General features: G+C 43.9%; 1 protein-coding gene across 2 annotated transcripts in view; it reads left to right on the top strand.

Annotated features, from left to right (window-relative positions):
* The window catches only part of CDH23 (cadherin related 23), a 655,943-nt gene extending 631,629 nt beyond the window's left edge, over positions 1-24,314 (top strand). The window contains exons 55-67 of one of the 2 annotated variants that reach the window (XM_060241177.1): positions 356-485; positions 3,324-3,587; positions 4,754-4,915; positions 5,309-5,565; positions 5,769-5,866; positions 7,046-7,166; positions 9,114-9,193; positions 10,069-10,109; positions 10,388-10,448; positions 14,008-14,137; positions 15,025-15,147; positions 15,813-15,926; positions 22,918-24,314. In XM_060241177.1, the coding sequence (XP_060097160.1) occupies positions 356-485; positions 3,324-3,587; positions 4,754-4,915; positions 5,309-5,565; positions 5,769-5,866; positions 7,046-7,166; positions 9,114-9,193; positions 10,069-10,109; positions 10,388-10,448; positions 14,008-14,137; positions 15,025-15,147; positions 15,813-15,926; positions 22,918-23,244 (1,908 nt within the window). In that variant the 3' untranslated portion in view covers positions 23,245-24,314. The remainder of the gene's footprint in view (positions 1-355; positions 486-3,323; positions 3,588-4,753; positions 4,916-5,308; positions 5,566-5,768; positions 5,867-7,045; positions 7,167-9,113; positions 9,194-10,068; positions 10,110-10,387; positions 10,449-14,007; positions 14,138-15,024; positions 15,148-15,812; positions 15,927-22,917) is intronic. The other variant, XM_060241176.1, reaches the window with a different exon arrangement.
* Positions 24,315-24,619: the final 305 nt, after the last annotated feature.

Genomic DNA, 24,619 nt, shown 5'->3' with positions numbered 1-24,619 from the left:
GTGCACAACCTTTCAAGGGCCTATTTGGAAGTAAACCTCTCACATGAACATGTCAGCACCACCATTTCCTCAGGCCAACTCCCCCCCCCACACACACACACATACCTCTCACATCACATCACCTCTTACTGCCCTCAAGAAAACTCCTGGCAGATGCCATGTAAGATACACCAACATTACAAGGAGGAAGCAACTTAGAGATGCTGCAAAGAAATTTGCAAATATTACTTACATACTGTAGAGAAGCATGGGTATCAAGGTAGTTATTTAATATTTTTCTCTGTGACATCATGTGATTTTATATTTACTGCCCTATAACTCACATTCTCTCTCTTCTCAATGACCTCATTTTCAGAGAGGAAGTACTCCATACCAGGTTCTTTCTGTTCCTGAACACTCACGTCCCGGTACTGTTGTGGGAAACGTCACTGGAGCAGTGGATGCTGATGAGGGTTCCAATGCTATTGTCCATTATTTCATTGCAGGTAACCTTTACTCTTCTTTCCTATTATTCTATGCCTGTGCGGTGACATGAAGACGACATTGTGTGGTTTGAAAGTTGGTTTAACAGTGTATTTAAGAATCGCCTGAAAAAGACAGACAGAAACACAGAAGTGGTAAAGACAAGCAGGGGATCTACAAGGACTTGCAGGGGGTATCTCATTTCCCTTCCTCCTGCAGTATTTTATCTTCCTCTTTCCTGAAAGCCCTCAAAGCTTCTTCCCTTTTCCTTTTTTTCCCTCTCCTTCACAACCCGCAGCCAACCTACATTTATCTGCCCCCCCGCCACCTTCAATTTTCTATCCTCCCTCACAACAGCCTCTATAGGGTTGCCAAGTCCAATTCAAGAAATATCTGGGGACTTTGGGGGTGGAGCCAGGAGACTGGGGCGGAGCCAGGAACAAGAGTGTGACAAGGAATAATGAAGGATGGGGCACCTTCTTTTGGGGCTCATAGAATTGGACCCCCGGTCCAATTGTTTTGAAACTTGGTGGGGGGTACTTTGGGGAGAGGTTCTAGATACTACACTGAAAATTTGGTGCCTCTACCTCAAAATACAGCTCCCCCAGAGCCCCTGAAACCTCCAGATCAATTCCCCATTATACCCTATGAGAATCGATCTCCACATAGGGAATAATGTAGTGCTCAGCAGACATTTCCCTCCCCTCCCACCCCATTTCTGGCGACTCTGAAGTGAGGGATTGGCCTCTCCACTCACAAGTTGCTACCAACTTCTTCAAAGTAACACAAACACACCATCCCAAGAGGAAGCCTTTCAATCAGAGACTGAAGCCTCCAGAGGTGCAAAGGCACATGGTCCTCTGGGGGCGGGGCTTCCCCCCGCCGGCCAGCTGACTGGGGGCGGGAAGGAGCCTGGGAAAGCGGAAGAACCCCCACTGGGACCTGGGGATTGGCAAACCTAAGCCTCTACCTGGGAAAACTGTGGCTCAGTTATATGGTGCTGGCCACTAGGCCAAGCCCACATGCATGGTAGGAACCTGCAAGAACTTGTGGGAGGCACCTCACTTTCTCCTGTATCCTCCTCCCAGCACTATTTCCTCTTTCTACTTTTTGCAATCCCCTTTCCCAGGAATGTAAACTTGGGGGTGAGGGGGGGAGGACAGTAGGGATCAGATTCCTGCTGGGCTTTCCCAGCATGGGCAACACCCCACCCTTGGCTGCCATTCACCAACCTATTGCTGATTTGTCTCCTATTGTCAGCTATATTTATTATGTATTTACTTCACTTATATCCCACCTTTCTCCAGTAGAGACCAGAGCAGCTTACTTATATCATTTTCCTCTCCTCCTCTTTTTATCCTCACAACAATCCTGTTAGTATGTGACTGGCCCAAGGTCACCTAATGAGCTTCTGTGCCACAGGGGTGATTTAAAAGTAGGTCTCTCAGACCCTAATTTGGAACTCTAACCTCTACATAATGATGACTTTCATAGGGTTGAAGAGTAGCAAGCAACTAGGCCTATCCAAATACGTTCTACTCAGGGCCAGCTCTAAGGGTTCTGCCCCCCCCAGCTCCCTTGGTTGTTTCTTTTGCGCACATGCAGTGTGCACACCATGATGATGTCACTAAAAGTGATATCATCATGAGGGGAACTAGAGAACGCCAGGCGGCGCACAAGAGTGTTGCCGTGGCGCCACGTTCCCCCTGCACTACATAAGGAAGCCTCCAAAGAGCATAGCTTTTAAAAGGCAGCCGGCCGCTTTTGGGTTGAAAGCAGCAGAGCGGCACCTTTCTATGAAGGCACCGCTGGGCTGCTTTCAACCCAAAAGTGGCCGGCCGCCTTTAAAACATCATGCTCCCTGAAGAGCGCTGTGTTCTAAACGCCTGACCGCTTTCAACCCAAAAGGGGCTGATGCCTTTAAAACATTGTGCTCTCCGAAGAGCACTATGTTTTAAAGACATCCGACTGATTTCAAAGCAAAAGCAGCTGGGTGCCTTTAAAGCATTGTGCTCTCCGATGAGCTCTGTGTTTTAAAGATGCCCAACCGCTTTCAACCCAAAAGTGGCAGGATGCCTTTAAAACATTGCGAGGTAGAAATAGGCGAGGTCCTTGGGTGCTATCCCGCCTGGGGATGCTAGGAGGCACCTCCTTACTTCCCTACACTCTTTGAAGGCTTCCTTGGAAGCCTCCAAAGAGCGTAGTTTTTAAAAGGTGGCCGGGCGCTTTCAACTCGAAGGTGGCCGGCCGCCTTTAAAACACTGCGCTCTCTGAAGAGTGCTGTGTTTTAAAGACGCCGGACCGCTTTCAAAGCGAAAGCAGCTGGGTGCCTTTAAAACATTGCACTCTCCGAAGAGTGCTGTGTTTTAAAGTCCCGACTACTTTCAACTCAAAAGCGGCCGCCCGTATTTAATACATTGCGCTATCCGAAGAGCGCAGTGTTTTAAAGGCGGCCGGCCACCTTCGAGTTGAAAGCGCCCGGCCACCTTTTAAAAACTATGCTCTTTGGAGGCTTCCAAGGAAGCCTTCAAAGAGTGTAGGGGAGTAAGGAGGTGCCTCCTAGCACCCCCAGGCGGGATAGCACCCAAGGCCGTTGCCTACCTTGCCTATTTCTATGCACCAGCCCTGGTTCTACTTGTCCTGAGAAGTTTTACTTTTTTCCCCAGGCAGCCTTCTTCCACATGATAGAAACAGCCCAAGGCTATAAAAATACTAAAGAATGAAAGGGGAAAGAATTCAAGGAATTTCTGTGTCCATTTGTGTTTTAACATGAATACTGTCACAGGCGTCCCATTATGGAATGGAACAGTTTTAAAAAATAACAAAAATATAAAATATAACAAATGTTTTTTTTTTTCTAGCTGGTAACAAAGAGAGCAATTTCCAGTTGAGTCGGGAAGGGAAGTTGCAAGTGTTACGAGACATGGACCGAGAGAAAGAAGCCTTCTACTCTATCGTAGTGAAAGCATCTAGCAATAAGAACTGGGCACCTCCCCGGGGTCACCGTGCAGCCAGGTTCCAAACCATGGACCACAGCACTGATCCTACCTTGCAGGATGTACGAATCTTTCTGGATGATATTAACGACCAGCCTCCCCGGTTCACCAAATCAGAATACACAGCAGGTGAGTTATTTCAGTATGGCTGTCTAATCAGAAAGCTGTTTCCTGAAAGTTCTCTTACTAAAAAGTTGAATAAGACTTCCATCCATGCAGAAATGTGTTCCTGGCATAAGATTCCAGCTGGAAAATTGTTCTCCTGAAGACACAGCAACAGCAGGGAGCTTTTGAAAGGGGAGAGGTTCTGACGGAGACCCCCTTCACTACAGGGCAGTTAAATCAGCACTCCCTAACCCCTCTTCCTCACCCTTCTTTTCTATCTGCCCATGTTCACCCTTGATGCAGACCAGGCATTTGCTGCCACCAACCTGATTTCAGAATTGTACACACTGGGCAGTGCCTCCTGACACAAGGTAGTTGCTACCTAGAAGTAGGGTTTCCAGGCATAGCCTGGCAACTAGTAGGAGTCCTTGGAGGGAACGACAGTGGGGAGTGTTGTCAACAATGCTGTGAAACTATTTGCGCAACTAGAAAGGATAATTTTTTCCCTACAGAATTGGTACTTTACAATATATTTTGAATAATATTTTAATATTTTCATTTACCAGCTGAAGAAGTAGTTTATGCTTGCAAAAGGCAACATTAAAAATGAAAGAACAGGCAGTTTTTTTTTCAGGAAAGTTAATTTTTAAAAAGTTTTTTAAACTCTATTATGCTGGAATGCATCATTTTCCCCACAGAAGTCAAAATTAAGAAATAGGCTTATAATTTTAAAAAGTAAAGAGTTCTGCTGAAGTTTACCATTGCCCCAGGGGGGCAAATAACATTTTTAAATGGGTTTAAAATATGTTGTTAATTTAAAAAAACACTTAAAACTCCCTCCCCTCCCCAAAGAACATAAGAACATAAGAGAAGCCATGTTGGATCAGGCCAACGGCCCATCAAGTCCAACACTCTGTGTCACACAGTGGCAAAAAATGTTATATACACACATACACTGTGGCTAATAGCCACTGATGGACCTGTGCTCCATACACTGTGGCTAATAGCCACTGATGGACCTGTGCTCCATATTTTTATCTAAACCCCTCTTGAAGGTGGCTATACTTGTGGCCGCCACCACCTCCTGTGGCAGTGAATTCCACATGTTAATCACCACATGTTAATCAAAGAAGTTTTGTATTCCTGTGTTATTTCAACTTAGCAACTAATTTTCCTTCCTGTTCTGAAAGGGGTTGCAACCGATGCCAAGGTGGGTTCTGAGCTGATCAAGCTTACAGCCCTGGACACCGACATAGGAAATAATAGCCTGGTCTTGTACAGCATTCTGGGGATCCGCTACATCAAACAACACTCCAACGACTCTGAAGAGGTGGCCAACATCTTCAGCATTGGTAAGCATTCCAATGGCCCCTCTTAAAATATTAGACTGCCAGTTTCTCACTGCCTTGTGCTGTGGCTGTGAAATAATGCCTGTTTAGCTTGTCTAATAAAGAAAAAACATGGATGTTGATTGTTGATCAAACATCCATCCTGCATTTTATTTTGGTCTGTAACAGAGATGAGAAACTAGGCATGGACTATTTTTATTAATTTGAACATATTTTTTGCTGTTCTTTGATAACTGCTTTGTTTCATCTTCATCTTATCCAGACATTATCTTCTCTACTAGACATAGCTAATCTATCCACACTTAGGCTTTTGTAACTTGGATGTGTAGTACTGAGATGTACTACTAAATGTGTAGATTGGCTCTAATCCAAGTTCACTGCTCATTCTCATAAAAGGTAATTTAGATGGGATCCTTCGAACATTTGATCTCTTCACTGCCTACAACCCTGGCTACTTTGTGGTGGATGTTATGGCTTCAGACCTGGCTGGACACAATGACACTGCTGTTGTGGGAATTTATATCCTGCGGGATGATCAACGGGTAAAGATAATAATCAATGAGATCCCAGATAAAGTGCGGCAGTTTGAGGAGGAGTTCATAAGCCTGCTGTCTAACATCACAGGGGCCATTGTCAATACAGATGACGTACAGGTAATGATTCATTTGAGGCAACACAGCCATTCTCTTGTGAGCTATTAAACTGTGTTCCCGCTGTGTCAAGAGTGTTTAGTTAAAAGCAGGACCAGCCTTCCGGGGTGGCACACCCTGGAGCTGCCTTGTCACAGGAAAATGTCATAGCATGTCATGTAATCAGCTGCCTAGAAGAAGGGCCATCTGTTTTCTCTCCTTTATAGTTCCATGTTGACAAAAAAGGCCGAGTGAACTTTGCCCAAACAGAATTACTGATCCATGTGGTGAACCGGGAAACCAACCGGATTCTGGATGTAGAACGGTAAAGATGCTGTGTATCTATATAGGTTTAGACTGGAACATAGAATGTAAGGTAGAACTGGGAGGCAAGAGTTAGCATTGTTAACCAGTAAGTAAGTTTAATCATAGTTGACCATCTGCATAGCATTTGTTGCATTCAAAGCATTTCCCATACACTATGAGTTCCTGTTTATAACTGCTTTATAAAGTAGATGGCAGATGAGGAGTGAAGGGAGTGAGGTGGGGAGTATAATGTCTTGTCTAAGGTAATTTAATGAGTTCATGGCCAACATGGGATTTGAAGATTCCAGCATGTACTGCTAAGGCAGAACTACATGTTACATGTAGTTATGTAATTCTTTTACTAACTATTTTTATTTTACACAGTGTTGGCTTTATAGGGGTAACTTACTCATTGTTCTGTACATCATCTTCTTTTCAGAGTTGCCCTTCCTAGGAACTCTGAACTTCAGCAGTTAGGAAAGGAACGTTTAACTGATAAACAGCAAAAAAAATTGCTTCAGTTCTGATGTTAGCATAAGTAACAGATTCTCATACTCAGCAGTTTGTCACATTAGAACACACTGTTTTTAATCTTCAGAGAAGTCCTACACAGAGTTATAGCCTTCTAAGTCCATTGACTTCAGTGGGCTTAGAAGGGTATAACTGTGTTTAGGATGGCACTGTAAGCAGCTTCGACTTAAATGGGCAGAAAGTCTTTCCCCCTATTGCATTAGTTTTGGCAGCAACATGGCCAGTGTGCATCTGGCATAAGTATTTATTTTAGATAGATTCTGAAACCTATTTCATTTCTAGTCAACACTTAAAACCTCTAATGAACAAAGCATCAAAGAAATACTTAATCAGATCACTTAGTCCAAGGTCACGCAGCCATTCACTCTTCATGCAATAATTTATTGGCTATTATCTCATGGTAATAAGTCACACAAAACTGTTATTTTATATGTAGCTGCTCCATCACCTAAATTTTGAGACTTGCAGTTCTAAAAAAGGAGCTTGGTAGGTTTGTTCCAGTATGCTTTCCATGCTGTTTAATGGTGTGGGTTTCTACTTCCAGAGTCTACTGAATTTGGAAACTATAGCAGGGAGGTGAGGGCTGATCATCCCTGTCATAAGCAGGTGTTTTCTTTAAGTATTTTGTTTTAGCAAGGTAAATTCATAATTAAATGTGTGTCTCCAGAGTTATACAGATGATTGATGAGAATAAGGAGCAGCTGCGGAATCTCTTCAGGAACTACAATGTCTTGGATGTGCAACCAGCCATCACAGCCAGGGCCCCTGATGACCTCTCAGCACTGCAGGTAAGATGAAGGGTATAATTCTTTACACATGAATCCTAGCTTAGCTTCCAGTTACCAAGCTTTTCTGGAAGTCTCCCCCAATGATAGTTTGGATTCAGTCATAGTAGAATAAACTAAGCCTTCTTAAATTATTACCTAACATTACCAGCTTCTTTACTAAGAGAGACCTGTACATATTCAGTAAGCATGCAACAGCCACATATAGTGGAACCTACCTGTTATGTACCACAAGTGTTCTTATAGGGAAAGGAACTGATAATAGGGTTGCCAAGTCCCTCCGCTGCTGCAGCAGAAGACTCCTCTTGCTCATAAAGCATATGCATTGCAAAGTGACATCATTGTGCTGGGCACATCACACCGGGCACACTCTTGGATTTGCATTAAAACTCTATGGATTTTATGGTACCATAGAGTTTTATCATGAATCCTGGAGCATCCTGGGTGTGGTGCTCTAGGATTCGCAATAAAAACTCTGTGGTACCATAAAATCCTAGAGCATCCCTGGCACAACATGCCTGGTGTGATGACATCACATCTGGATTATGTCATCATGCAGGGCACATTGTATAATGACATGCACTTTGGGGGTGGGAATCCCGCCAGCACCATGCTCAATGTTGGCAGGTTGCCCCCCCCAAAACTGGGGGATCCCCCACCTTTGGCAGAAGCTTGGCAGTTCTAACTGATAACCTTAGATCAGGGCCTATCAGAGGTCAAGAGAGACCTAGACCACTTCCATTTTTTTAAGGCCTAGGTAGCAGCAATAGTAGCAGGAGCCATGCCAGATCCACCACAGCTCCTGGCCTTCTCCACCATCAGTGGGGCCCAGCACAGCCCCTGGCTCCACTGATAGCAACAGTGGGGGAGAAGAGTGCACTACAGGAAATGTGGCCCAGTAATGAGACATGAGTTTTCAAGGTGTATGATGAATGCCATCGTCTTTCAATCCTGTCAGTGTATCTCTGTCACTGTATGTATAACTTCCTTTGGAGATAATATTAAAGGTCTATATTTGAGCCCTCTGTGTCAGCTTCTGTGCATCTCTCATCAACTCTTTGATTTTTATCAAATAAGGTATTTATTGAAGAGATACATGTTCACAGTAAAAGACTTCTTTGTTAGAACTTCCCTTTTGAGGTAAGGTCGTAGCCATTAGTCTACGTAAGCAACTCTAGGTGCACAAAGAAAAGCGGCAAAAGCATTTTAAACATATTCCTATAAACGCTGCCCCCCACACCAGCTGCTAGGTATCTTTCCCTTGAAAATGAAAGTTAGAGCAGTCTCGCCAGCAGTCCTGATAAGTGTCTGGCCTTCAAGGTCAAGGAGAAAAGGGATGCAGCACCTCTCTGCACAAGAGAAAAGAGATGCGCCTCTCCTTGCAGCATCTGCATTAAACAATCTCCCTGCCAAACCAGGTTAACTCAAAGTATATATGACAAGTATACATGCAAAGCCATTGCAATCAAATAACATAAAACCATTGGCAAGAAACACTTTCTTGACACTCTGTAAATATGAGGCCCAGGCCAAACGGCCCTCCTGCTGGCCTCCCCGCTATGATAGTCCCTTCCTTAAATTGCCTCCTTGTGAAAAGAGTGCCTATAATGCTCCTAACACGGTAACAATTCACTACAGCAGTTAGTTATGTCCAAGTTGGTGGGTTGGCAAACAAAATGCAATGAAGGTTAGTGAGGCATGTTCTGTGAACCTTGTCCTCATGGATTAGTTGCATCTTCCAATAAGCCATAAAGTCACCGTCAATTCCTATTTATATTAGCTTACAATATCCTGAGTACAAGATCAGCTTGGAACCACTCCAACAGATATCCCAGAGTTAATCGAATATTTTTACTCTTCTGCAGTGGCCTAGGAATCTCCTAGACAGTCCACCCCTGCTGTAATGGATGGTTTTGTTTTGTTTTTTTGTTTTGTTTTTATCATTTCTAGATGGCAATAATCATTCTGGCTATTCTCCTCTTCCTGGCAGCCATGTTGTTCATCCTCATGAACTGGTACTACAGAACAGCGTGAGTAACCCTAAGTGCCTGCACACTGTAGGGCAAAATGAGCCTGCCTTGTGATCTCAGATCCAGTTTTGGACATGAGAGGTCAAAAATAAATATCCTAATATCTTGAGCATGGAGGACAAATGTTCTGATTCAAAGACCCACAAAGCATTAACGGCTATGAATTTTCCTCACCCATCACTGAACAGACAAATAGTGAGAATGTGAAAATGGATGTATATCCTGAGTTTCCCTCAAATGCAACTTTGGGCTGGGCACAATGTCTCCTTTGTAGTGATATAAGAAGATTGGCTGCTCTTAAAATGAGCTTCCATCGTCTGCTGAAAGTAAAGCCCTAATCAATTTAATGTGAAAGACCAATGTTGGCAGACATAGAAGCAGGCTGGGATGTATGTGAGCAGTTGCACTCACTTGCCGTTCTCTGGTTAAGGCCAAAAGATAGGTTGCAGTATTGGGGAAGGGGTGGGGGCGGGGTGCACAGTGGTTCATTGCTAATGCCATGGGAACAAATCTGTTACCTGAGGAAGAATATCTCTTTGTAAACTGGAACTGGAATCTGCAATTATAAAATTGTGAATGTTTGAGGAACTCACATTAATAGACTTAGAAAAATCACAGCATGCTAGCACATCTGATTATTAGAATTAATTATTTTGGGGTCTGGAAAACACATTGAGGAGAGAAAAAGTAATGATGGAAAAACAAAAGATTCCCTTGACAGTTCTCAACCAATCATTTTCTCATTTGCTGACAGGAAATGAAGCAGTGTGTGGATGTTTTAAAGGGATTAAAATTCATATGGCACAGTCTTCACCATAAAATTCTTGTCTCCCCCCCCAAAAAAAAATGTTTACTTTTTTTAAACTGTTTTGCAGACACAAAAGAAAATTGAAAGCAATTGTGGCTGGTTCCACAGGTGAGAGATACTGAGGTTTGTTCTTTCTGAAACACGAAAAATGAGTTTTAATGAATGTGGGGAGGTACCCTGAAGCACTGGTTGACAAAAGCTAACAGACTGACACATACAGCTTACATTGTGACACTTTCCATGGCATGCAGATGTGGCGGGGGAAAAGCCCTAACCAACTGTGTTTTTAATGTGTCAGGTTGCTTTAAAGTAATTGGAGCAGGAACAATAAAAAGGATGGCAACCCTAAATTCAGTTGATGTAAATCCACACATTGCATTTCACAGGCAACCGAGGCTTCATGGACATCATGGATATGCCAAACACAAATAAATATTCATTTGATGGGTGAGTATTCAACACGTTTAAAATTCGTACTCCTGTAGAAGTTAGAAGGGGTAAGTGGAGACCTCTCAATACTCTCAGGGGAGATCCCTCCCTCTATCACTGCCAATTCCCCATATGGCTCACTGAGGGGAGCGGGAGACTCATGGGGCAATCCCAGGGCCAGATCTACATATTTTTTGAGCGGGGGCAAGAGTAAAAAAAATGCGCCCCCACACAAAAAATAGTGTGGGGGAGCAGCACCAACTCTAGAGTGCTGCCTCCCCCCAGGGGAGGGGGAAACTCAGGGCTGCTTTTCCACCACTCTGCCTTGTGGAGAGGAAGTGAAAGGAGCCAATCTGCCTCCCTCCCCATTTAAAGACCCCCACTGGCCAGCTGGTGAGCAGGGTCTTTAAATGGGGAGGGAGGCAGATTGCAGAGCAGCAGCTGCTTTCGCTGCCTCTCTGCAAGAGAGAGAGGTGGCAAAGGCAGCCGATCTGGGGGACTGCTGGCTTGCTCTCCCCAGCTGCCCCTGGGAACTGCCCAATTCAGCGCACCCCCCCCCCCCGCCCAGACGGTACTCGGGGCAAACTACCCTCTCTACCCACTCTAGATCCGGCCCTGAGTAATCCCATATCCCCCCCAGTACCAAGCCTGGCATGGCTCCAAATAAGCCTGGAATCCTCCACCCCCCATGACCAGGCCCAGTGCAGCTGCTGGTGTCCTCCACTTCAAGGCCAGGCTCAGCTGCCAGGGTCATCCTCCTCCATAGCCAGGCCTCATGCAGCTGCCGGCATCCTTTGACACTGAGGCCAGGCCCTGAGTGGCTTCCAGGATCTGCCAGCAGGCTGGGCTGGAGTGTCTCTGTTCTCATTTGGTAAAAATGTATTTGGGAGAGGGGGCTTTAAGCTCCCCTATATAGTTTAATTTTGATTTCAGGGAGTCCCCCAAGTTTGAAGGGAAATCTGTTTAATTCCAGTGTGGCCCCAGTCTTTGAATGTAGGTATCCACAATCTGAGCCACATGTTGCTATTAGTATGTAGATAAACAAAGGCATAGAATAAGTTCAATTTTAAAAAAAATTAAAAAATGCAATACTTTGCACAGAAAAAAATATTTTTAGTTAACTGCTGTGTTGGTGAAAGAAGAACTGATCAGGAAGATGTGTCTGCTCGCTTAAGGCATGTGTCTTGCTTGGAGTGGGTGGAGTTAACACCAAAAATAGCTCCTTAGCTTATTTATTTTATTTATTTATTTATATTAAGATTTATACCCCGCCCTTCTCACCTAGGTGTCTCAGGGCGGCTTACAACACAATAATTAAAACAATTTCAGTTTAAACAATTAAAATACCATTAAACCATAATTTAGTAAAAACAAGATAGAATAAAAACCGGCGGCCTATAGATACATTTTTTCATCCAGGATATTTTACATTGTCAGTTAATATCATAGGCCTGCCGGAAGAGGACTGTCTTACAGGCCCTGCGGAATTGCCCTAGATCCCGCAGGGCCCGCACCTCTTCCGGCAGCTGGTTCCACCAATAAGGTGCCGTTATTGAGTAGGCCCGATCCCTGGTGGATTTTAGGCGGGCCTCCTTTGGCCCGGGGACTACCAACAGGTTTTGTGAACCTGAACGTAGTACTCTCTGGGGAACGTGTGGGAAGAGACGGTCCCTAAGGTAGGCAGGTCCTAGGCCATATAGGGCTTTAAAGGTCATAACCAACACCTTGTACCGGACTCGGAATATTACTGGCAGCCAGTGCAGACCCTGGAGCCCCGGTCGAATGTGCTCCCATCTTGGGAGCCCTAATAACAGCCGGGCAGCAGCGTTCTGCACCAACTGCAGTTTCCGGGTTTGGCACAGGGGTAGCCCCATGTAGAGGGCATTACAGTAGTCCAGCCTCGAGGTGACCGTAGCATGAATCACTGTTGCCAGGTCGTCACGTTCCAGGAAGGGGGCCAACTGCCTCGCCCGCCTAAGATGAAAAAAAGCGGACTTGGCAGTGGCTGCTATCTGAGCCTCCATCGTCAATGAAGGCTCCAACAGCACCCCCAGGCTCTTAACCCTGCCCGACGCTGTTAATGGAGCGCCGTCAAAAACTGGCAGGGGGAGTTCCCTTCCCGGGCCGCAGCGACCTAAGCAAAGGACCTCTGTCTTCGCCGGGTTCAGCTTCAGCCCACTCAGCCTAAGCCACCTAGCCACTGCCTGTAACGCCCGGTCCAGATTTTCTGGGGCGCAGGCGGGCCGGCCGTCCATAAGCAGATAGAGCTGGGTGTCATCAGCATATTGATGGCAACCCAGCCCATACCCTCGGGCCATCTGGGCAAGGGGGCGCATATAGATGTTAAATAACATCGGGGAAAGCACCGCCCCTTGAGGCACCCCACACTCAAGCGTGTGTCTCCGGGACAGTTCCTCCCCAATCGCCACCCTTTGTCCCCGACCGTCAAGGAAAGAGGAAAGCCATTGCAAGGCCAACCCCTGAATCCCTGCGTCGGCAAGGCGGCACGCCAGGAGCCGATGGTCGACCATATCGAACGCTGCCGATAGGTCCAACAACATCAGCGCCGCCGAGCCGCCTTGATCCAGATGTCACTCGCAATCAGAACCATCTAGTTCTAGATGGTTCTGATTGCGAGTGTGCACAAGTTCCTGTTTGTATGATACACAAAGGCCATGAAAGATAGTTACTTCTGTTTTTCAAAATTCTGCTGAGGAGCAAAAGAGGGATGTGTACATGTACATAGGTGTCCTTTTTCTGAAAAGGAAAAAAAGCGACCTTTTCTGCTCTAGATTGCCCCACTTCCTAAGAAGTTTTATATAACAAAAGTGGCTATGAGAAATGTAATATGTTTATGTGAAATGTTGACTAACCCTGTGAAAGATATTTAAAAGAAAGAACAAAAAATACACCAGAATATATGAAACAGTGCAGAGAAGGGGAGTAACAAGAGAAAGAAAATAATTCTGTGGTAACAGTTGGAAGATAGAGGAGGTGCAGATAGATTCTACACTCACCAGCACATAAAGAGAAACCCAGGTATTAGTCACCAGACCCAATGTTTTAAGTTGCAAGGATTGCTTCCATTCAGCTCTTGTGGGTGCTGCTAAAACAGAAGCAAAGGAGCATTCATGTAGCAGTTTTCCCCCACACTTACTTGCCTCAGCTCTCCATAGCTTCCATTTTCCCCTGCCACCAAAGGCTTTTTTAAAAGGGGGGGGGAGAGGGAAGGAGTGGGGGAGGAATAATGAGGATGTTATAGTGTTGTAACATTATGATGCTCTGTTTCAGTAATGAACTAGTTCCTAGCTGTACACTTCAAATGTAGTGTGGGAAGTAGTCAGGGGTGATCTGATTACTGTGATATCTGATTAAGTGTAGCCTTGTTTGGTGCAGCCCCAGTGATAATGCTTTATTTGAGGATAAAGGTTATCTCAAGTTCTATTAAAATGAGTGTTTTGGAAAGGAATGCTCAAAGCTACCAGAAATGTTATTGATATGACTGTGCACCAGATTTTGAAGGAACTTCTCTAGCTGGTCCAGTTTTTCATTTTGAGTATGGTGTCTTCCCTTGCAGAGCAAACCCAGTGTGGCTAGACCCATTCTGCAGGAATCTGGAGCTGGCAGCACAAGCTGAGCATGAAGATGATCTTCCTGAGAACTTAAGTGAAATAACAGACCTATGGAATAGTCCAGCCAGAACTCATGTGAGATGGCATCTCATTACTTTCAAGAGTTAAAATCACAATATATTCAGAATATCTATCAGTCTCAGTCGTGCTGCGTTTCATGAAGCAAGCACGACAGAAAACCAAACATATACGTAGCGTTACTGCTCTTCCTGAAAATATGACTTAGAATCTGTCACTAATCAAACATCATCATCAGATTGAAATATTTCATCTGTAATACTTAATCATGCTATTCTAGGCCTGGTATCCCAGACACAACTCAATTGTCATTGTGATAGTTTTAAAGGTAAAGGTAGTCCTCTGTGCACCATGGAGTGACGTCACATCATGATGTTTTGTTGGCAGACTTTTTACAGAGTGGTTTGCCATTGCCTTCCCCAGTCATCTACACTTTACCCCCAGCAAGCTGGGTACTCATTTTACCAACCTTGGGAGGATGGAAGGCTGAGTCAACCTTGAGCTGGCTACCTGAACCCAGCTTCCACCGGGATCAAACTCAGGTTGTGAGAAGAGCTTGGACTGCAGTACTGCAGCTTACCACTCTGCACCACAGGGCTCTCTTGTGATGGGTTTAGGGCCAACTAAATCTGATAAGACTGGTGATGATGTATGTGATGGAAATTGAGAGAAGCTGGGTATTCCATCTACATGACACACATCAATTCTTGATGTTAGTGTTATTAGTAAAAAAAATTACATACTTGTGTTGTTACTGAAATTTTGTTCAACTTACTGTGTTCCTGCTTAATTATTAAACAGTACAGTGGGAGTTGACCAGCAAAAATAAAGAAGATGATTTAGACAAAGATTTATAAGTTTATTATATGAACAAAGTTTGCAGAAGGATTTCCCTTCAGCTTTATTGCATGAGAAATGATTTTTGAAAGCTTCACCTTATTTAGGGAACATTTGGACGAGAGCCTTCTGCTGCCAAACCTTCAGATGACCGCTACTTGAGAGCCGCCATCCAGGAATACGACAATATTGCCAAGCTAGGCCAGATCATGCGAGAAGGGCCAATCAAGGTGAGTTTGTCTTTCATTGGTCATTTTGGCTCGCTAAATTACAGGTTTATTGCCAACACAAACAATTCTAAGAAATATGATCTCCTCAGGATACATAACGATAGCAGCAGCAATCTTTCTTCTAGGGCAGAGTTCCAATAAATTGTTTAGCATACGTTTATTTGACAAGGAACACACTCTGAATTTCTGAATCCAATTTCAACCTCTAACCAGAAATCAGTTTCCAGAGTACTATTTGTTGAGATGAATGCATTGTGACCAATACTCCCTCTAAGCTGTGGAGTCTTGTGAGCAAATATTCTACTTCGTGAGCTACTGCCATTAAAGCTGTGAGCTACTGCATAAATTAGTTTGCTCTGAGGCCATTTCTCCTGAGCTAAGAAAAAAATACATGAGCCAGAGCCTAAAAAACTGTGAGCTAGCTCACACTAACTCTGATTGTGACAAATATTGTATTTAAAGTAGGATAACAACACATGTGATTGAAGAGCATTCCTTTTAAACTTTAGTAGTCCTTGGGGACCAGAATTTTTTTATGGAGAAGAAAGGCATGTTTTACTTTGGAATAGCATCTTAAGTGGATTTCTTAACTGAGGTAAGTTTCAGGAACAGGTGGCAAAGAACCCTGTGTAACTTCTCTGCACCCATTCCCTCCATGCTTCCAGGGCTCTCTCTTAAAGGTAGTTTTGGATGACTATTTGCGACTGAAAAGACTACTCGCCGAGCGGATGGTGCATAAAGCCACCACAGGTCATGGGGACCAGTCATCGGTCTCCGAGGTAGAGTCTGTGTGTGCTGGAATTTTAAAAAATACTTGTTTGTGCCCTCTGGGATTATGTGTATGCTTTGCAAAACTGTAGCCTTCTCTGTAGAACAGCTGTGTTTTTTTCCTTGTGGCTCTAAGCACCAGGTTGCAGAGGATTCATAGAACAATCAGTGCTCAAGCCATTTCTGTCCTATTTCCTTGGCACTTAAAATTTCATGCCACCTCTTGGTCATGCCTGTGCACATTTTCTCTCCTTGCCTTGATGCTGGCTTCTTCAGATGCAACTGTATCAACAGGGGTCATTTTGTAAAAAAAAAGAGGTGCTGAAGCCCATTAGCATAACTAATTTGCACATGCCACACACCCCTGACATCACCGGAAGGTGTACTCAATTATATCAGCTCAGCATCTACCTTAAAATGTTTCTTGAATTACAGTTGTCATAATAAAACTTTACTCCCATCATACTTTTAAAATTACTTTCTCCTATGTGGCCACAGTGGCATGAAGATTTTCATCTGTTTGCTTTATATATTTTGGCTATTTCCCCCCTTTTTTGTGGACAAAAATATTAGAAAGTTTGTCAGATCTTAAGAGTTCAGGAAAAATTCTCATGGGGGTTTGAACAATGGAGCCCAGAAGCAAGTATTGGGGTGGGGTGGAGTAGGTAAGAAAGAAAGAGCACAATAAAATGTAGAGATTTCCAGAGCTCGACTCCTGTGAGCTCCTGCCCAAAACAGGGCCTGAGTATCAAACAATTAAAAAAATGAGAAAGCCAGACTTAAGTATCTTAAGGGCAAAACAGAGACAGTGGAAGTCCTAGATCAGTGATTCACAAAGGAAATGTTGCAACTCACTAATAAGCCCTAGGGACTTTGTGGGGAGTCCCCAGACTATTAGAAGTATGGAAACAATGTAAAACAAGATGCTGAAGGCCAGAGACTGACATAATTTTTGTCTTGAGATGGCAGGGGTGGAGGGGGGCATGCTTTAAATAGCAGTTCTGCAAGAATAGGTATTTTTTAACTAGGGTGAAGAAGTTTTGGGAAGAGGGAAGAATAGCAGATCATTTAGAGAGCAATCAGGTCTACTCTGAATCCTACTACAGTCTATTCAGTGGGACTTAGTCCCAGGAAAATGTCCATAGGATTGCACAATTATTCGCTATTTTTGCTCTCTGAAAGACAAAAGAGAGAACTAGAGAAATGCTGGGAAATAAATTAGTCACTCCTCTTCCTTTGGTCACAGTTATAGAGACTTGAGCATTTAACTCTGTGTTTGGAATTGTAGCTAAAGAGTAAAGAATTTTCAGGGCAGCTACTTTTTCCTTCATTGTCAGAGAAGAGTATGCAGTTTATGCCTTCATTTGCATGTAGACAGCCCTTTGAATTCTAATTGAGCTCAGCTGTATCCCATGCTATAAGTCTGCCCCTTTTGAGTTGTCTTCCTGACTGCTGGACTAGTACTTCTGTACTGATGGAAATTCTAACCTGTGCTGAGTACTGTTCGAAACCTTCAAAAACTAAGCTAGAAAGAGGTTTTAGCTCTTGCTCTGCACACTCTGGAGGCATGGGCAAAGTCACAGATACCCAGAGTGTGTGGAGGAAGCACTTCCCACTCTGTTCTTCTTTGGCCACTGCAGCAGAAAGAAAAGAAAGAAAATCTTGCTAGTGTTTGATGAGCTGAGCCACTTATTTTTTAAAAAAATCTTGAGATCTTTATCGTTACTTATTGTTCTCTTCTCTTTTGCTCAGTTGTATTTGTGTGTATGATGCAACAAATAAAAAATGTCGCTTATTAGAGCAAATTGCCAACATCAGACAGCTGCTAGATAGATTCTTGTTTGCATTGTTTATTATCTACCTTTCAAACCTGAGTTAAGCAATTTTTAGCTGCAAACAATTCTGTGGGAGTGTGTCAACAGACTCAGCGCCCATCCTCTCATTACTGACAGCTTCATTGTCACTGTTGCATTCTTCAGCTTTCACATATAGATCCAGTTCTGCAGGGAATTCTGTTGTTGCATGATTTGAGAAAGATAATCATTCTCTCCTGTAAGAAAAGACAAGGCAACCAGTCTGTTCATATTTCAGATTGTAAGCTAAGTTTACTCCTGCTTCCACATTGGACCCCAAAATGAAGAAAAAGGACAAAGAAAAGCAATCAGCACCAAAGCAGTCTTCTCAGGAGTGACATGTGTAATTAACAACACATATAGCTAATGACCCTCCAACCCAATGGAGGACTGAAATTCTCTGCAACTCAATTGAAAAAAAACTTCATGTTTGATAAATAGCAAGGATTTTTGGGGGGGGGGGCACCTGGGACCAATAGGATATGGTCATCACCACCAAGATAAGTAATCACTGAGTTATGAGTGCTGTTGTTGTCCACGCAGACATTCTCCTTCTCCATATTATACTGCTCCATTTGCTGGTATCTGTCACAGACCTCTAATCCTATTTTCTCTGTTAGGCACTGGCTCAAGGTTTGTGATACTGTGGGGACTGGGATTTTTGTCAGGGCCTCTCCTTTGTTTTTGTCAGCATCAGCTGACAGACTGACAGCTGCAGAAATTATCCTCCCTCCTAGTAGTACCTGGTCTCATCCTCTACTGCTGTTAGTTCCTGCTCCCACAAATCTAATGCTATCCTCTATACCACTTAAAACTACAACTTTTGTAACCCAGACTCTGTCAAGCCCAACTGCAAATGGCACCTAGGAATGTTTTGGACCCAAATTCTGATCCTGGGCCGTGCATAATTTTAAACTTCTGTTGTGTCTCCCCTTAGTCGTCTTTTGCTGAACCAAAAAGCCCCAGACTGGTTTGCCTTTCTTCATAGGAAAGGTGCTTTGACCCCTTAACCATCTGGGTTCTACACTTTCTCCATTTCTGCAATATCTTTTTTTGAGATGCAGAAATCAGACCTATGCACTGTATTCCAAATGAAGCTATCTCGGGAACATTACAATAATGACTGTTCTATTTTCAATCATATCTACCAGATGATCGTATCCACATGCTTGTTAACTTTTCTGTAGAAGTCCAAAAGGTCAATGAGGACATCTCCTTGCCTAGCTGATTTTTCCTCAGCAGATTTAATTCATCTATGTAATTAATAATTCAGTATTTAATTATAGTTTCTCCTAATTACCTGGAGAAGGGGTTATGCTAACAGGTATGTAGGCTCTGATCCTTTCTGCATCCCTTTTCAAAAATGGGATTAACATTCACTCTTTTGGGGTCTTCTGGTACGGAAGCCAATTTTACTATTGTTACATATGTTGGTCAGTAGATCAACAATTTCACATTTGAATTCCTTAAGAAATCTCAGGTACACGCTATGACTTTTCTTCCTAACATAGTGTTTGCTTTACCTAATAACAAAAACTAGTCTAGTTTATTTTAAAGAACTCAGACAAGAGGTTTGCTTGATGTACATTGCTACATTGCATCCTGTGCCAACAGAACAGGTTTTTCAGGAAAAACCCAAGACTGTCTGTTACAGTGGATGTAACAAAGAATGTAGTCACTTTTTGCAACATATTAATAGGGATGAGCACAGATCCGAAACCGAACTAAAATCTGGCCCGGACTTTACCTTGTTCGAGGTTCAAACAGTTCGGTTCGAAAGTCACATGTTCAGACCAGGAAGTCTCCGAACTTTCTGTCTGGTTCGGAACCTCTTGTGCACTCTTGGCAAAGAAACTCCACCCATGGAGTTTCGTGCTGAAAAGTGGGTATGTGGGATATTTCCAGCCATCGAGGGACCAATAGTGACAATCTGAAGATGACAGGCAAGTCTGATTTCCAATGACAGGCATTGATCTGACTTCCTCAGGATGGGGGCAGGGGGAATGTATGTAATCACTGGAGGTGCATTCCTGTCCTCTGTTTGCATCTGGTTTTTGTGAGTCTTGTTCTTCTTGTGTGTGAAAGAATATCTTTTGGTGGACTGACGGGGGTGGGAATTACTGGGGTGGGTGGAGAAACCTGTTGAATCTCCTGGCCTCTATACAAACTGCCAGAGTAAAAGCATCACCCCTCTCTTTTTTTTTTGTCCTTTCCTTGCATTTAGAGCTACATTTCTCTCCCCACCCCACCCCGGTCTTTTTCTTTGCTGTGAGGAGTGGGAAACATGGATAGATTTTTTTAATTTAAAACATGTTTTTGATTTTATTTGGGAGTGGACTGTACACTTTTGCGGGTTCTGAAAACTGCCCTTTTCTCTGCATGCTGGCTGTGGGATCCCCTTTCTGCTCCTCCAAAAAGCACCCCGTTTCTTCCTGCATAGCTTGAGTCTCTGCCTGGGGGGGGGGGGTATCCTCTCCCACTCAGGCACCCAAACTACCTACAAATTTCTGGGGGAGGGGGTGTTGGCTAACTGTCATCTTCCCTGGCTGTAGGGTTTCCTTTCTGCTCCTCAAAAAAGCACCCCATTTCTTCCTGCATTGCTTGAGTCTCTGCCTGGGGGGGGGGTTCCACTCTCCTCTCCCACTCAGACACCCAAACTACCTACAGATTTCTGGGGGGCTTGGCTAACTGCCCTCTTCCCCGGCTGTGGGGTACCCTTGCTGCTCCTCCAAAAAAGCACCCTTTCTCCTCTGCCACATATTCCCACACATTCCCTTAACTAGTCCACCAATGCCCCCTCCCACAGCTGTGCAGTGAGTCCTAGTTGCCAGGCTTGGTTGTCCCTGTCACCTTCCCAGGTGGGATGGAAGGCTTGACCCCAATCAGTCATCACGTCACCAGGGCTAGGTGGCTGGTCCCAGGAAGTCACAGCCACCTGCAGCCATGTGGGTGATCCCTGGGGAAGAACTCTGGGAGTCTAATGCCTGTAGCTTAACCAGGTCCACACTGTAGTGTCTCAAAATGACACTGGACAACTCCCCCAAAAACAGTTTCCTGGAGGCACCTTGCTTGGTGGTCTGCTACTTGGATCCCCCCAAATCTGGCATGCATGTAACACGTGGGCCATGTGGAGGGTCACGCCAGGGAGGAATTGTGTGCATTGAAGGCCTCTAGTTCACCCAGGTCAGTTTTTGTCGCTTCTGAACCAGCAGAGGTGACATCCCATTGAAAAGCATTGCAATGAATGACCTTTTTTTAGGGGTCTGTAACTCAGCCCCCCTAAAGTCCAATGTGGACCAAACTTGGTGGGTACATTGAGGAGAGTGATCTGGAGACTACCTGCCATTTTGGAGCTTCAAAGCCTTGTGGGGGGCTTTTCAAAACTGGACCAGTTCGCGAACTGGTTCATGAACCAGGCTGTGGTTCAGTTTGCAAATTGGTCCAGGAACTGGTCCGGTTCTGTTTGTGAACCAGCATTTTCTGGTCTATGCCCATCTCTACATATTAATAATTGGATAGTATTCTCCACCTTACCCTGAGAACAAATCACTACCCCAGGAGTTAAAAGCCATTCTACTTGAACTGTTGCTACATTTGTGATTTTCTCCAATGGATTGCTGATTCTAAGATTTGTGTAAAACCCTCCAAATTCATCAAGCACTATATGCTTATGCTAAGATGGATGCAGCATTTGGCAGGGGGGTTCTAAATGTTCATGTGGCAGCATCTGTTCCCACCTTCAGCTTGTCTTTCCTGCCTTGTGATGCACAGAGACCATGAGAAAGAAAATAATTGCTTTCTTGTAACTGGTGTTATTTTTGCAGTCACATGTCCTGCCCACCTTCCACACAACAGCTGTAGCTGGTGTAGCTGTCCTCCCCCCACATTGTGATATTTGGAAGAACCAAGTCAGAAATATTACCACTTCTCACATGGGACCTGAGTGAATCAGGCTATCTCTATGGTGAGTGTGGCAGTCGCTAAAACTCTAGCTTAGTTCCCATCAGTGCGACTGCCCAGATAACTGCCTGAAGAATTCCAGTTACAGTTTTCATCTCCTTTGAACCCAGACAACTCTTGTAGTTTTTGTTTTTTTTTAAGTATCTCCTAATTTTGTTTCATTTTGTTTTCCTCTTGGTCTCTCAACCCTCTCATTATCAATCTCTGCAACTCTTTGTTTACTTTATTATACACTTTATGTTGACGAGGTGAAAAAGTCATGGTTGGTGCCAGACTATGGCTTTTGTGCTTAATCTAGCTTCTTCTATCCCTCTTCTTACTTACTGAAATCAAGAAGTCACTGCTAGACTTCCAGCTGTCCTCTGGCTGACAATTAACTACACATCTCCCTGTCTGCTTTGTTGTTTTTTTAAAGCACAGTGGTTATATTGTTTTTGTCATTGTTATTGTGATGACCTGTTCTTCTCAAAGGAGTTCCAGGTGTCTTGCATCTAGTGTGAGGGGCAGGCCCAGATTTGCTTAGCTTCTGTGAATGAACTACCCCAGGCCCTTCCTGTGGAATTTTGTGCAGAAACATTTCGCTGTTCGTCTTTTAACAAGCTACTGTTCAAAAATAATCTACAAAGGCTAATGAATTGCATTATATTCTTTTTTCAGTTCAGCTGTTAAAACTCTTTGTGGGAGGAATACATCAACATAGGGTCACCAGTTAAAACATCTGGTTTCTACCTTAGTCCAAAGAACAAAAACTGTTAACTTGAAGAGAGCCTTGCATTTTCCCCAGGAATAATCTGAAGCATGTAGCCCAGTCTGGTGGCCTGTTCTGAGAGCGTGAGCTTCAATCCATGTGTGGACTTCTCCAGCCTTTAATGGTTTTTCCATTAATTTCAGTGAAGAAAGCAAACCCATGTGCACTTTCTTTTGCACATAGAGATCTGCTCTTTTAATTGGAAAGAATGAAGCAGCTCATATTCATCAGTGTTCACATTTGAGTGCACAGGAATATCTTGATGAAGCAGCTTGATTATAGGTATAAACCAGGTATTTTAAAATATAAGTGCCCTTCATGCTAGTTCCAAATTAGCTGAGGAAGGAAATATGCCTGACGCTGAAAACAGTGTGATCAGATAGGCTGGAGAAGGGAAGGACTCCAATGTGATGTGTTGACTTTAATTTGGATCTCTTCCAGCTGATCCAGAATGATCTAGATGATGACGACGACCAAAGGAGTCCAAGCCAGGGGAGCCTTCGGTTCCGGCACAAGCAGCCCATTGAGCTCAAGGGACCTGATGGGATCCACATGGTCCATGGCAGCACAGGGACTCTGCTAACCTCTGACCTCAACAGCCTTCCTGAAGATGACCAGAAAGTGCTGGGCCGCTCTTTGGAGACTCTGACTGCAGATGGTGGGGCATACTGTGACAGAAATGCCCGCACTGAGTCTGCCAAATCCACTCCTATGCACAAGATGAGGGAAGTGATCATGGAGAGTCCACTGGAGATCACAGAGTTATGACTAGAAGTGGCATCGCTGGTGTAACACTCCAAGGAATCCTGGGCCTGCACAGACTGTTGCCACCAGAGGGAAAACACTGACCAAGGGACAAGTATGGAAGGAAAAAAAATCCAGGGCTGAGGTAGTCAGTGCCAGGCCATCACCTGTTTCAGAATAAATATGACCAAGATAGCCAATTGTTTTGTTATGGCAGCCTTGGGGAGCCTAGCCCCGGAGGGAAGGTTCTCAGGACTGTTTGCTTTTACCAGGCACTCACATCATTATACGCATAACTTTTAAAAAATTTTATTTTTAAATATAAAGTGTTAAAAACAGATGTGTGGGAGGTCCTGAGGTATAAGCCTAAGGCTAGAATTGCAATAATCATGGTGCCATGTTCCATTAGTGGAACTGACTTGGCTCCCCATCATGTCCTGGATTACATCATTCTGTTTGCCACCAGCCACTGACCAGGAGCTACCGGGGGGAGGGGAAAGATGGCTGCCAACCTAATGTAACTAAGATGACCCTGGGACTATCAACGCACACAGGTGGATTGTGTGATTAACTTCAGGAAACCCCATAAATGTTTGGCATTAATCTGTGTTGTCACTTTTCCAAAAGGGAGGGGGAAACCCTGAAGCCATTTCTCCATTTTGCTGGCTTACCAAAACACTACAGCATCAAAAGAAACAGAGTGACATTCATTCGGGTTCTGAACGTAGAGTGTTTGTGTGTAATTTTTTAAAAATTATTTTGGTTTCAAACAGTAAATTGTTGAGAGTTTTTGGAATGGTCTGTCAAAAGAACCAGAAATACACTATTCATGAATTTGGTTAATCTGTGTTTTATCATTTCTACCCTAATTATCACACAGGTGTTCTTGATTTAAGCATAATTTCCAGTGCAGTTCCCTGTGTGAGTAGAGAAAGATGAGCAATAGCTGAACTCATCAGTATACCAGTATGTAAATTCCCTTTTCTTTAAACCATCAAGTAGGCGGATTATAAGCGTGCCTTATTCAGGGCTGTGTATATGATGCACAAAACAGAGATCAAAATTCTGCAGTTTGAATAAATTATGCAAATTAAGCAACCTTTACATCATTCTGCTTTTATGATTCAGGGTTTCAAAGGATCTGCCAAGCTAGGAGGGTGGCAAAAAGAATGTAGCAAAGGAGAAGCAAGACGTGAAGATTCAGATGCCTAGTCAAATTGGTAGAGGTAAGGAGAAAGAGACATGAGAACCAGACAATGAACTGTATATAGGCTATTGAAGTCTTTAGGTGCAATCAGAACAAATTTGAGCATAGCTAATTACCGTAAGTCACATTGATTTTAATGAGGATGGAATGTGCTTAATTTTCTCTAAATTGTGTGTTCACTTCCTGACTAAT

Source organism: Heteronotia binoei, chromosome 6 (genome assembly GCF_032191835.1).
Source record: "Heteronotia binoei isolate CCM8104 ecotype False Entrance Well chromosome 6, APGP_CSIRO_Hbin_v1, whole genome shotgun sequence".
Lineage (NCBI taxonomy): Eukaryota > Metazoa > Chordata > Lepidosauria > Squamata > Gekkonidae > Heteronotia > Heteronotia binoei.
This window is presented reverse-complemented; position numbering and strand designations above follow the sequence as displayed.